Genomic DNA, 15,245 nt, shown 5'->3' with positions numbered 1-15,245 from the left:
TGTGTGTGGGGGAGTGTGGCAAAAGATATCATGAGTTGTGAATAAATTCACTAACCATTTTTTTTGGCTTTACTGATGGCACCACTCATCATAAAATTCAAGACTTTGTTAAATGCATGCATTTTTCATAACTTTTCATTTTAAAATGTCTTCCTATGTTTTTATAGCTTCTGTTTTTGAAATTAAGATATTAAAAATTCATCTGGAATTAATTTCTACATGTACTGTGAGATACAGCTCTAACTACTTTTGTCCAAAATGGATAGCCAAGTGGTATTTGTAGAACAGTCCACCCTTCACCAGAAATTTGAAGTGCCACATTTACCATTTATCAAGAAACCATATGCATTTGGGTCTGTTTCAAATACCTGGTTTCTTTCACTGGCTTATTATTATTATTTTTTTAAATTTCAGAAGGCAGAGAAAGATAATGTCTATTTTTAAGAGTTAACATTTCTCTGCAAATCAAAACCACAATGAGGTACCATTACACGCCAGTCAGGATGGCTGCTATCCAAAAGTCTACAAGCAATAAATGCTGGAGAGGGTGTGGGGAAAAGGGAACCCTCTTACACTGTTGGTGGGAATGCAAACTAGTACAGCCGCTATGGAAAACAGTGTGGAGATTTCTTAAAAAACTGGAAATAGAACTGCCATATGACCCAGCAATCCCACTTCTGGGCATACACACTGAGGAAACCAGATCTGAAAGAGACACGTGCACCCCAATGTTCATCGCAGCACTGTTTATAATAGCCAGGACATGGAAGCAACCTAGATGCCCATCAGCAGATGAATGGATAAGGAAGCTGTGGTACATATACACCATGGAATATTACTCAGCCCTTAAAAAGAATTCATTTGAACCAGTCCTAATGAGATGGATGAAGCTGGAGCCCATTATACAGAGTGAAGTAAGCCAGAAAGATAAAGAACATTACAGCATACTAACACATATATATGGAATTTAGAAAGATGGTAACGATAACCCTATATGCAAAACAGAAAAAGAGACACAGAAATACAGAACAGACTTTTGAACTCTGTGGGAGAAGGTGAGGGTGGGATGTTTCAAAAGAACAGCATGTATACTATCTATGTGTGAAAACAGTCACCAGCCCAGGTGGGATGCATGAGACAAGTGCTTGGGCCTGGTGCACTGGGAAGACCCAGAGGAATCGTGGAGAGGGAGGTGGGAGGGGGGATTGGGAATAATGTAAATCCATGGCTGATTCATATCAATGTATGACAAAACCCACTGGAAAAAAAAAAATTAAAAAAAAATAAAACAATTGAGACACAGGTTTTTCACATGAAAAAAAAAAAAAAAAAGAGTTAACATTTCTCTAATACCAAAGAAATAAAAGAAAACTAGAGCCAGATTTCACTCATGAATATAAATGCAAAAATTAAAAAAAACTAGCAATTCTAATGTAGCAAAGAATTAATGTAGAAATACAACTTGAACAAGAAAGTTTAAGCCAGAAACACAAGTATGTATTCATAGGACAGTAACCTATTAATTTTATTACAGCACTAAATTCAAGCAAAAAAGCTATTATATCAATAGGCTGGATATGAATTTCATAACACAGGGTAGCCAGTCTTGATAAACAATGTGGAGCCCAAAAAAGGTCCTTCTTAAACATGATAAAGACCAGAAAGACCTTCTTTAGACATTTCTTTTGTCTCTGAAACTATCATAAAACACCAAATCATGAATAAGACAGGATGCCTGATTAGAATTATTATTCAATATTGTTTTAGAGATATTAGATAATAAGGCAAAAATTAAGGAAATATACTTATTAGAAAAAAGAAATTTTAAATTTGAAAATTAGTAGCTTTTGAAAAAATATCAGCAATAAATAGTAAGAAAAGAAGCCTACTCAAAATCTTGCAATAATACTATAAAATATGTGGAAATAAACTGAACAACAAAGTTAAAGATTTTTAAGAAGAAAGTGTATTTAATACACTAGATAGGGTATTAAAAGGCAGAGACATCACTTTGCTGACAAAGGTCCATATAGTCAAAGCTATGCTTTTTCCAGTAGTCATGTACAGATGTGAGAGTTGGACTATAAAGAAGGCTGAGTGCCAAAGAACTGATACTTTCTAACCGTGGTGTTGGAGAAGACTTTTGAGAGCCCCTTGGACAGCAAGGAGATCAAACCAGTCAATCCCGAAGGAAATCAACCCTGAATATTCATTGGAAGGACTGGTGCTGCAGTTGAAGTTCCAATACATTGGCCAACTGATGTGAAGAGTCAACTCGCTGGAAAAGACCCTGATTCTGGGAAATATTGAGAGCAAGAGGAAAAGGGGGGTGACAGAGGATAAGATAGTTGGATGGTATCATGACTCAATGAATATGAGTTTGAACAAACTCCAGGAGATAGTGAAGGACAGGGAAGCCTGGCATGTTGCAGTCCATGAGGTCACAAAGAGTCAGACACGACTGAGCTACTGAGTCACAACAACAACAAAAAGTATGATAGTTTGGTAAAGAAAACATAAAAAGACCTAGTTAAATATTCCCTGTTAGGAATTTCAACATCATAAATATTTCAAGTCCTACCTAAGTTAACACAGGTTTACTTGTAGGACTTTTGTAGACCTGGTCTCAATGATTCTGATTTGCTTGTGCAGAAAATGATTTACCAGTTTAAAAAAAAAAGAAAAAAGAAAAAAAACAATGACAGGCTAAGAGATACAGAAACTTCCTCTAAGGTAACTGTAAACAAAATACCATGGAACGGATGTCATACTTTTATCAGTAAATGTGAGAAGAGTATAATCAGATATCCTGATGTTTTCTGAATGACATTTTACTCATTTTTTCTCATCACCTTCTTAGAAGATGTTGTAATTTAATGTGAACTTTGAGAAGATACGAAGGAAATGACAGAATTGGGGAGAAAAAGACAACTCTATGGCGAAGATGGTGCAGACTGAATGGTCCAACATAAAATATGTATGATTAATCAGATTAGGAATAATCTGATTAATAAGCTTCTACTCATACAAATATGTTTAAAAGTTGAGAAAGGGTTTTGCTACTTTATGTGCCTTTAATTAAATCCTAACTGGGATATACTATTTTCTTAGGATTAAAGATTGCATTTAGATTCCACTACTTTCAGTGTGATCTGTGCTGGGCTAAATGTTATCATTGCATTTTCTGTAAAGGAAGGACTGGCTACATTTATTCATTCAATCCCTGGTGGCGCATATAGTAAAGAATCTGGCTACAGTGCTGGAGACCTGGGTTTGATCCCTGGGTTGGGAAGATCCCCTGGAGAAGGGAATGGCAGTCCACTCCAGTATTCTTGCCTGGAGAATCCCATGAAAGAGGAGCCTCGTAGGCTACAGTCCATGAGGTTGCAAAGAGTCAGACAGGACTGAAAGGCAATGGAGAAAAGGAAAGATATTCCCATTTGAATGCAGAGTTCCAAAGAATAGCAAGGAGAGATAAGAAAGCCTTCCTCAGTGATCAATGCAAAGAAATAGAGGAAAACAATAGAATGGGAAAGATTAGAGATTTTTTTTCAGGAAAATAAGAGATACCAAGGGAACATTTCTTGCAAAGATGGGCACAATAAAGGACAGAAATGGCACGGACCTAACAGAAGCAGAAAATATTAAGAAGAGGTGGCAAGAATACACAGAAGAACTATACAAAAAAAGATCTTCATGACCCAGATAGCCACAATGATGTGATCACTCACCCAGAGCCAGACATCCTGGAACGTGAAGTCAAGTGGGCCTTAGGACGCATCTCTATGAACAAAGCTAGTGGAGGTGATGGAATTCCAGTTGAGCTATTTCAAATCCTGAAAGATGATGCTGTGAAAGTGCTGCACTCAATATGCCAGCCAATTTGGAAAACTCAGCAGTGGCCACAGGACTGGAAAAGGTCAGTTTTCATTCCAATCCCAAAGAAAGGCAATGTCAAAGAATGTTCGAACTACCACACAATTGCACTCATCTTACACGCTAGTAAAGTAATGCCCCAAATTCTCCAAACCAGGCTTCAACAGTACCTGAACCGTGAGGTACAGGTGTTCAAGCTGTTCAAGCTGCTTCCAGATGTTCAAGCTGGATTTAGAAAAGGCAGAGGAATCAAAGATCAAATTGCCAACATCAGTTGGATCATCAAAAAAGCAAGACAGTTCCAGAAAAACATCTATTTCTGCTTTATTGACTATGCCAAAGCCTTTGACTGTGTGGATCACAAAAAACTATGGAAACTTCTTAAAGAGATGGAAATACCAGACTACGTGACCTGTCTCCTGAGAAATCTGTATGCAGGTCAAGAAGCAACAGTTAGAACTGGACATGGAACAACAGACTGGTTCCAAATCGGGAAAGGAGTATGTCAAGACTGCATATTATCACCCTGCTTATTTAACTTCTATGCAGAGCACATCATGAGAAATGCTGGGCTGGAAGAAGCACAAGCTAGAATCAAGATTTCCAGGAGAAATATCAATAACCTCAGATAAGCAGATGACACCACCCTTATGGCAGAAAGTGAAGAAGAACTAAAGAGCCTCTTGATGAAAGTGAAAGAGGAGGGTGAAAAAGTTGGTTTAAAACTCAACATTCAAAAAACTAAGATCATGGCATCCGGTCCCATCACTTCATGGCAAATAGATGGAGAAACAATGGAAAACAGTGACAGACTATTTTTTTGGGCTTCAAAATCATTGCAGATGGTGACTGCAGCCATGAAATTAAAAGACACTTGCTCCTTGGAAGAAATCTATGACCAACCTAGACAGCATATTAAAAAGCAGAGACATTACGTTACCAACAAAGGTCCATCTTGTCAAAGCTATGGTTTTTCCAGTAGTCATGTATGGATGTGAGAGTTGGACTATAAAGAAAGCTGAGTGCCGAAGAATAGATGGTTTTGAACTGTGATGCTGGAGACGACTCTTGAGAGTCCCTTGGACTGCAAGGAGATCCAACCAGTCCATCCTAAAGGAAATCAGTTCTGAAATTCATTGGAAGGACTGATGCTGAAGCTGAAACTCCAATACTTTGGCCACCTGATGTGAAGAACTGGCTCATTTGAAACGACTCTGATTCTGGGAAAGACTGAAGGCCAGAGGAAAAGAGGATGACACAGGATGAGATTTTTGAATGGCATCACTGACTTGATGGACATGAATTTATGTAAGCTCTGGGGGTTGGTGATAGACAGGGAAGCCTGGCATGCTGCAGTCCAAGGGGTTGCAAAAAGTCAGATATGACTCACGGATGGAACTGAACTGAGCTACTAACACTTTCATTTTCACTTTCAAACAAATGAGAAATAGCTGTTAAGTGTGGATTCAATCCCTGCCCCAAAGCTGTCTGTAGTCTGGCTAGAAGAAGCAGTTTTATACCAACTTGGAGAAGGAAATGGCAACCCACTCCACTATTCTTGCCTGGAGATCTATGGACAGAGGAGACTGGCTACAGCCTATGGGGTTGCAGAGTTGAACACAACTGAGTGATTAACACATATACAAACTAAATGCAAATAGATGCTACACCAACAGAATTTATCAGTCCTTTTAAGCTGTCCAAACAGTTCTGTGTGTGTGTGTGCGTGCTCAGTCATGTTGGCCTCTTTGCAACCCTGTGGACTAGAGGCCACCAGGCTCCTCTGTCCATGGAATTCTTCAGGCAAGAATACTGGAGTGGTCTGCCATTTCCTTCTCCAGAGGATTCCCCAGCCCAGGGATAGAAACTGTGTCTCTTGCGTCTCTTACATTGGCAGGCGGATTCTTTACCACTAAGCTACCAGTGAAGTCATTAACTATTTCCATAGTTGATACTTGAAAGAAGTATCTCTCTTAAAAACTTTGCCATCCAAAATTCTCACATAATATGGCATTTCCTACAAGTCAATCCAAACAAGTAAAATAAAATTAAATCTTTTTGTTAGGAATACTCAATTATTTTTCAATGTGGGGATTTTAAATTAAGTAAAAACAAAATTTTAAAATTCCAGAACTCAAATGGTCACCAGACAATGAAAAATGAATCACAGGAAATAAGTAATAAAGGCTGAAAGACATTATTAACTAACAACTGCATTTGGAATTCTCTATTGAAAAAGCGAGGGGGACAGCAAAAATAGTAAGTTGCATTAAGAACTACGTCGGGGAAAACAAAACTTTTTAAAATAATGGATTGGAAGCATTGCATTTACCTCTTTCACCAGTAAATTTTCTGCTTTGTGCTCTGCATCTTCAGGTACTGTTGAATACAAGGTTCGGATGTCCCAAGATACTGTGGTGGTCTGAGAAGAACAAGGAAAGGGAATTAAATCTTCCAACTTGAAAGCATTGTGCAGCCACTATACCCAAGACACAATAAGAAAGTGTATTAGATCTCAGTATTTGAGGATATGAGAAGACAGAAACGTCCATAGTTCTTAGCAATTTACTCTCTATGAGGGAAGATTCATACCTCTTTTGATCACCACTACTCGAATTACAGTTTCAAGTATGAAAGCATTAGTCACTCAGTTGTGTCAGACTCTGTGACCCCATAGACTGGAGCCCACCAGTCTCTTCTGTCCATGGAATTCTCCAGGCAAGAACGCTGGAGTGCGTTGCCATGCCCTTCTCCAGGGTATCTTCCCGACCCAGGAATAGAACCTGGGTCTCCTGCACTGCAGGTGGATTCCTTACTGTCTGAGCCACCAGGAAGCATTATAGTTAGTCTCTCCTTATTTGTGGTTTCAGTTACCTGTGGGTAACCAGGGTCCAAAAACATTAAATGGAAACTTCTAGTGTTCTGTTCTGAGATGTATGATGGTATCTCAAGCCACTCCACTCCGCTTGCCCCCACTATCTTATCTCATTGACCTCCTCAGGGTTCCATGATCCAGGATCACCTAAAGCAGATGACCCTCCTTCTGATTTATTGTCAGAAGGTCAATAAATAGTAGCCTAATGCTATGTCACTACATCATTCACCTCACTTCATCTCATCACCTAGGCATTTTATCATCTCATATCATCACTGGAAGAAGGGTGAGTACAGTATAAGAAGATATTGTGAGAGAGAGACCACATTCACATATTTTTATTATAGTATAATTTTTCTATTTTACTATTACTGTTGTTAATCTTTTACTGTGCCTAATTTATAAGTTAAACATCATCATAGGTATGCATGTATAGGAAAAAATAGTATGTATAGAGTACTATCTACAGTTTCAGTCATCCATTAGGCATCTTGGGATGTATTCTCAATGTACAATGGAAGATTATGATATTACAGATTACTGTTTTCTCTGTGGAGCTCACAATTTTAAGCTGTTTCCTTCCCTGGAGAAAACAAAATTTGGGCATCTGTATATTTTGACTATTTATACTGGTACTTTTGCTGCTGTTAATGATAAAATACATTTGAAATGAATAAGAAAACCTACAAAATTAGCATAATGTCAGTCCTACTGTGAATAATCTCCTGAATATCCACAAGGTAAATCTGGCCCCTTTGAGAAGCCATGTGTGTATAGCCACAGATAGGGTGGGAGAGAAGAAAGGGTATTCAGTAAATCTAGACCTTGAAGAAAATAAGTCATGTTTTTGGTGTCTTTATTTTCATAGAAATAAAACATCTTCAACTTTAAGCTAAACAAACCAATTTTTATTAAATGAATATACATTAACTAAAAGGGTAAAGTATCTCTTAAAACATTTAAAATGTAATGCAGAGATTGTTTCTTCTGTATTTATCTTATGGGATGCCATGTAACCTAGCAACCCCACCCACCAGCTCCCTTTAGTCTTTTCTCATTGGTGATTACAGGGATGCTGGGATGATGAGTCTGTTAGCATACATGGTACCAACATTTGGGATCTTTCATTTTGTACACTGTCAAATCTACAAATCATATATGATTTAAAATATAAGGTTCAAGCCCTGGGTCAGGAAGATCCCCTGTAGAAAGGACTGACAACCCATTCCAGTATTCTTGCCTGGCGAATCTCATAGACAGAGGAGTCTGGCCAGCTACAGTCCATGGGGTTGCAAAGAGTAAAACACGACTGAGCCACTGACATTTTCACTTTCAGGATTCATTTGAGCCGTTCTAGATGAAGTGCAGACTTCCCTGGTGGCTCAGCAGTAAATAATCTGCCTGCCGATGCAGGAGACAAGGGTTCAGTCTCTGGGTTGGGAAGATCTCCTGGAGAAGGAAATGGCAACCCACTCCAGTATTCTTGCCTGGAGAATTCCATGGACAGAGGAGCCTGACAGGCTACACAGTCAATGGGATTGCAAAAGAGTCAGACATGACTTAGCAACTAAACAACAACAACAACAACAGATGAAGGGCATTTTTTCTAGACTATATTATTTAAGTAGATGAGAGTCTCAAAATCTGTCCTTACTTTCACAGAAGATGGGAAGGAGAGGGGTCCAGGGAATTTAGTCTTTTGAGTTCACAATGGCAACTGCAGCTCTGCCCCCAGGGGCAGAATCATTCCTTATCTTCTAATTCTGGGCTCATATTTTCTTCAATGTTTTCTTTACTCTTGATATAAGCTCTTGGTGGGAAAGAAATCTGGTCTTTTGTTCACTGTTATAACCTCAGTGCCTGGCTGGGTGCTCAGATACTTACTTGTTGAGTGTATGTGGTATGTGTCTGTGGTTGCCAGTTGTGTATGTCTGTGTGAATGCATGTGTGTGTGATGTGTGCCTGGTGTGTGTGTATGTGTGTGTAGTGTCTGTGTGACTATGCATGGAAGTAGGCTGTATTTGATAGTGTGTGTGTATGTGCATGGTGAGTGTGTGTCACATGTGAGTGAGTGTGGTGTGTGAGTGTATCTATGAGTGAGTGAGTGTGTGGGTGTGCATGCACATATGTGCGTATTGGGAAGATGCGGTTTGGACCCTGAGAAGAATGTCATGTGAATATAACATGATCAGGGGACACAAAATAATGAGAAGATTATATTCAAGATACATCATATGGCAAAGATAAAAGCTCATCTTGAAACAGATAAAGAGCCTCTCTGTCAGGGTGTTTGCCCCAGGATTTGACTGCAGTGTGTGAAGGAAGTTTGGAAGTGCTCAGAGGCCACGGCTATTGATTCAAGCCGAGTGTAGATACACATACAGGGAACAATTACTTCCCACGTGAAGCACGCTGGGGCCAATGTGTGTGTGCCAAGTTGATTCAGTCGTGCCCAGCTCTTTGTGACCCCATGGAGTGTGGTCCACCAGGCTCCTCTGTCCAGGGGATCCTCCAGGCAAGAATACTGGAGTGGGCTGCCATTTCCTACACCAGGGTATCTTCCCAACCCAGGGACTGAACCCAGGTCTCTTGTATCTTCTATATTGGCAGGAGGGTTCTTTAGCACTAGCGCCATCTGGCTCAGACAGTAAAGAATCTGCTTGCAATGCAGGAGATGTGGGTTTGATCTCTGGGTCGGGAAGATCCTCTGGAGAAGGAATGGCAACCCACTCCAGTATTCTTGCCTGAGAAATCCACGGACAGAGGGGCTTGGTGGGCTACAATCCATGGGGTCACAAAGAGTTGGACACGACTGACCAACTAACATAGACACACAGAGGCACCTGGGAAGCCCCCAGAGTATGGAGCACTTCACAAATTTGCATTTTCATAGTAAGTCCTACATTTCGGGAGTCAATGTAGGACTTACCATTATTTAGATTTTACATTTTTATTCCTTTTGAATTGCTTCTTTCAAATTGTTTCTTTTATGTTATTTACTCTGGTAGAATATAAACAGTAAACAAACTACATTGAAAGGCTAGAGTAGAAGATCAGAATCCGTGCCTAAAGTGAGCTTTGGGGATTATTGCTGGATTTCAATTATCTGGGGATAACTTATTTCCTGTTTGGACAGATAATTTGTAGATACACAATGTAACTTGATTGGTTTCCAGGGAACATTACATACTGTGGTCTACTGGCAAGATTAAGGATATTTTTCTCTAATTCAAAAATTTTTCTATATTTCAATCATTATTTTATAATAAAACTTTTATATTAAAGCAAGACTCCTCTTTTTCATTATCCACAACAGTTTCTTATTGATTTCTTGCCTTTAAAAAAATAATAGCTGCTCTAAAATACTCTAAATCTGATGGACAGTGAAGAGGCCCGCAGTTTAGTTTCCTGTTTAGTTATACCATAAGCCTGTTGTCCCACTAAGATCAGTAGTCTGTGGTATAGTTCAATAGAGTGAATAGTGAGCTGGTTTAAGAAGTTTTTTTTTCCTTAATGGCAGGTTTCTGGAAGGTGGGCTTGGGTTTCCGGTAATGATAATCACACGATTATTTGATTTGTGATGTCACCAGAGTAAAGATTAGGGCCCCAAATATATAGGCTAATGCTCATACTTGATGTATGAGATTGGAAGTTCATTGAATTTGGGGTAATAAAAATTAATCATATGTATAATGGTTACGTGTGATTCCTGATGACCTCTAGATATGAGATGATGCTAGTTCTTTACTAACTAAGGCAGCTAGGGCTGAGCCACTCTCATGTAACCACATGATAAATATAAAACAATGTTTTACAACATGCAAATCTAATACCTTGCACAGAGTACACAGATACAAGAAAAGGAATGTATAATAAGACACTATTGACCTCAGTTATAGTTTGTCATAATATTGAAGACTTTACTTGAAAAAGCAGAAGGCCCCCATGAAATTTCAACTTTAAGAATTGGAGGGGGTAAATCCATGGCTGATTCATGTCAATGTATGGCAAAAACCACTACAATATTGGAAAGTAATTAGCCTCTGACTAATAAAAATAAATGAAAAAACAAAACAAAACAAAAACACAAAAAACAAAAACAAACAAACAAACAAAAAAGAACTAAACCATGGCGGATTCAAGTCAATGTATGGCAAAACAAATACAATGCTGTAAAGTAAAATTAAAAAAAAAAAGAATTGGAGAGTTTCTACTCATTTTTTATTCCTTTTTTCACTTTTAGTTGAAGTGCAGTTGATGTACAATATTATATAAATTACAGGTGGATGACATAGTGATTCACAATTTTTAAAGGTTATATTCCATTAATAGTTACTACACAATACTGGCTCTATTCCCTGTATTGTATTATATATCCTTGTAGCTTATTTTATACATAACAGTCTGTACCTCTTCACCCCTTATTCCCAACTTGCTCATTTTTAATTTCTTTCATGTCTCTCTGTTGAAGCAAAAATAAATTGGTCAAATAAGAAAAGTATACAGAGTCATATTTGTTAAGGGTATTAACATGGCTACAAAGAATTTCTTTTCTGAGAATTAGATGCTTTCAGACCACTACAAATTGCCTTGGCCACAACAGACTTCCTGTTCTCTTTTATAAACCCTCTGGTCGACAATTAGCAGAGCTCAACAGCATGAGACGGAGCTGAGACTCCACTGGCGCTCAGCCAAGCTCCTCTTCTGGTGGTAGAATCTTATAAGGAGCCTATTGTCCAGAGATTAGGCATTTGGAAATAAAAACTGTCCTTTTATTTATGAAACAAGGCATGCAGGCCTGTGTGTGTAGTTTCAGGTCCGTGACATTCAGACGTCCTCCACTGCAGCCCTGACCCTCTCCGCTTCCTTCTACTCTGTAGTGGGTCGTCTTTGTGGCTTTGTCACAGCCACCATTCTGCTGGGGACTGCAGAAGACTTCATTCCAAGCACATAGTGGCCATTTCTTCATCAGCCAAAGGCCACTGTCAAGAGTCTAAAAGAGAAGTTGCTTTTCCTATCTTGGAGTTGAGCAAAGATCCCTCTGACAGCATCGTTGATCCCAGCTGCTCAAAACAGTGGACAAAAATGATGGTGTTTAGAGTAACCCATCAGTGGAGCTTGAGAAGTCAACAATCCCCTCAATAAGGACTCTTAACTAACACTTCACGTCAGTTCCAACCTAAGCATGTGCTTTAAAGTAGTCTTCACATAAATGTCTCAGATTAAAACACTGATACTGCTTTTTATCCTAAGAGAGCAGACACTTATATGACATCTGTTGCTTGAAATATATTTTTACCCCATTCAGAAGAGTATTGTGATTTTAATTTTTTTTTAATAGGTGAGCATTTCCCATTAATACTTTCAATGTGCTTTCAGGGAAAGGTCCTTCTTGCTTTGCTAAAGTTAAATTGTATGGGAAACGCACGAATGGTGAGCAATTGCCCATAACTGGACCCTCGTCATCATCCAAGCAAGTCAAGCCTGATGACTCATCCACCATAGTATTTAAGTATATAATTAGGGAACTTTGGAAATCTGTTTCAAAACCGTTTTACTCTTGGACAAGCAAACCACTGAGCAAGTCACTTCCTTTTTCTGTGCTTCATTTTCTAGGCTCCAAAATGTGTCTCACCTCCTCCAAGGAAGTAAGGACAAAACATTTTATGTATGGAAAACTCCCAGTATTAATAGATCACAGTGTTCCAACAATAGAAAGATAATATTGCATCGGGGTCTGCGCTTGGCAAAGACTCAGAGGTTGTGGTCTGAGCTCACTCTCCAGGAAGCATAGGGGAACAGCCTGATCCCTATGAGGCCTGTAGACAAGGCTTCGTGGGGGAGCAAACAGATGCAAGACACAAGCCAATCCACCGCAGCCAATTTGCCATGGCACTGTTTCTGAAGGCTGCTCACACTTCTTCAGGCTGGGCTCATGTCTACACATGACTTGCCCATTTTCCTTCTCCTCTCGTAAATCTTCCTTTTACCTTGTTCTTTTCTAATCTCAGGCTTAATATAGATATCAATTCTTTTGAAAATTCTAATTCATCCATCATGCATCTTCTCTTCTTTGAACTATATCATTTACTGTCTGTATCACCCATGAAGTCTGCAGCTAAACTAAAGAATATTTTAGACTCAAGCTTTGCTAGTGATTAACTCAGCCAGTCATTTCACATGTGTGGTTTTGTTTGTTTGTAAGCAAGCCATATTAAATCCCCTTTGGCAATAAAATGTTACTACAAATGAAATGTACTGCCATGCTCTTCATTGTGGCTCTGGTATATTTTTTTATTCTTTTTAAAGAATGATGTACCTGAATGCAGACATGTGGTTTTATGATTTTTTGGTATCCTGTCTCTGACCACCTACACATCACACCTATCTTAACACCTCAAAACATCCTTATCTTTAAAATAGCAGTGTTATTGAAATATAACTGATTTGCCATAAAATTCACCCTTTCAAAATGAACTCAGTGGTTTTAAGTCTATGCCTGGATTATGCAATCATCATCACTATTTAATTTTAGAACATTTTCATCACCCCCAAAAGAAACTCCATATCTACTAGAAGTCACTCCCCTTCTCCCTTCTCCCCAGCTCTAGGCAACTGTAACCAGCTTTCTGTCTCTAAGGATTTTCCTACTGTGGACATTTCATGTGAATGAAATCATATCACGGGTACTCTTTTGAGACTGGTCTCTTTTGCTTAGCATATTTTCAAGGTTCACCCATGTTGTAACATGTATCAGTACTTCATTTCTTTTTATGGCTGAATAATAGTCCATTGTATGGATATACCACGCTTTGTTTATCCACTTCATTTGATGGACGTTTGGGTTGTTTTCAAGGTTCACTCATGTTATAACATGTATCAGTACTCTATTCCTTCTTATGGCTGAATAACATTCTATTGTATACACATACTACACTTTGTTTATCCACTCTTCAGTTGATGAACATTTGGGTTGTTTCCACTTTGGATTATGAATAATACTGCTATGAATATTCCTACAAAAGTCTTTATATGGACATATATTCCTAGCACAATCAAGTCCAGAGCAGTCTCATCTTCACAAATCCTTACTGAATTGAAGTAAGCCCTCTAGAACCCCTTCTCTGAAATACTACAATGGTACCACTCACTGTGGGATTCAGGGGGTTAATATTTCTCCCAAGTCATGCACCTTATTTTTATAAGAAGCAGTTGGCTCAGAGCATGCTGTTTAGACAGAAACTCTAGCAGCAAAAATCAAGGTGCTTATGCTTGATTTCTGTCGTCATAGTTACACTATATCCTTGAACAAGAGCCTTTCCAAATCTCAGCTTCATTAGCTTGTAAATGAGAGGAATATTCTAACTTAGAATAATCTAGTTTGACAAAGAATCTTACTTAGCTTTTAAATTTCAATCAGTGTTCTTGCATGAACACCAAGAGGCATTTAAAGTCTGATTTCAGGCTAAGAAGCCAAGGATTAAAAAGAGGTTGACATTCCTATAAAATGTTAGGCTGTGTCTCAGTAAGAGACGAAAGAAGAAGAAAATAAACACTCACGGCTTTTCTGCTTTTCCATTTAAGACAGATTAAGGTCTGTATTTCTGCTTCCTCTGACAAAATGACCCATGTGGTTGAGCATGGAAGTCCCCACATACCAGGTTGCTTTTTATAGCTAAAAACATTCTATGAAAGAACAAATGTTAAATCACAACTCACTAAGTTCTGCTAATAAGTCATGAAAAATGCCGGATGTATTTGTCAGCCCTGAGACTCTAATTCTGAACTATTGATATGAAGAAAGGATTTGAGAAGATCATGTCAGCTTTCTTGACAGGCTATTTTGGAAGTGTAATGTAAACCTATGACTTTGACAATGCCACTGACCAGTGCTGAAAGTCTAACCTTTCAAACCGGCTTCTTGGTCATGCCGGTATCCTTGCTGTCTACAACATAGCTCACAGAAGGTGGGCCAGGAAACTGAGTGGAACCAGCAGTGTGGCTGGGGTGGGCAGGATGGAAATACAGGTGATAGGGTGGCCTTTCCACAGCATCAGTATTGCTTTAGAACCCCTGCACTTTCTTCTATAAGGTTTTTACATCTCCCAGAAATGATGCCACTTCAGGCTTTTTGTATCTTTCGCTCAGAAAGAAACTCATTTCTGGCTTTCTCACTTTTTTGTTCTGCTGTTTTGTATCAGCCTCTCCTTCAACTGAATCACTCTACGATATGATTCAGTGTATCCTTGAAACTGTTTTTTTTCCCTACTCTCCTTGCCTATTTGTGAAGCCACAATTTGGTGACTAAGTTCTTTATTTTTTGGTCTTCAGTTTCTATTACTACTAGTTTCAAAAAGAAAGATGAGAAAAACAGAGTAGCAAACACATTTATTGAAGCAATACATGTTTTTGAAATGAATGAGTTAAGAAACACATCTAGACTGCTTATTCTAAGAAACCATTATGATGCGAGCACTACAGAAGATCACACTGC

At 38.7% G+C, this 15,245-nt stretch overlaps 1 protein-coding gene across 8 annotated transcripts in view; it reads right to left on the bottom strand.

Moving 5' to 3' along the window:
* The window catches only part of DOCK10 (dedicator of cytokinesis 10), a 298,093-nt gene that overhangs the window by 148,470 nt on the left and 134,378 nt on the right, over nt 1-15,245 (bottom strand). For all 8 annotated transcript variants that reach the window (XM_043444648.1, XM_043444650.1, XM_043444647.1 and 5 more), the window contains exon 3: nt 6,209-6,298. In XM_043444648.1, coding sequence (XP_043300583.1) covers nt 6,209-6,298 — 90 coding nt within the window. The remainder of the gene's footprint in view (nt 1-6,208; nt 6,299-15,245) is intronic.

Source organism: Cervus canadensis, chromosome 24 (assembly GCF_019320065.1).
Source record: "Cervus canadensis isolate Bull #8, Minnesota chromosome 24, ASM1932006v1, whole genome shotgun sequence".
In the NCBI taxonomy this organism is placed as follows: Eukaryota; Metazoa; Chordata; class Mammalia; order Artiodactyla; family Cervidae; genus Cervus; species Cervus canadensis.
This window is presented reverse-complemented; position numbering and strand designations above follow the sequence as displayed.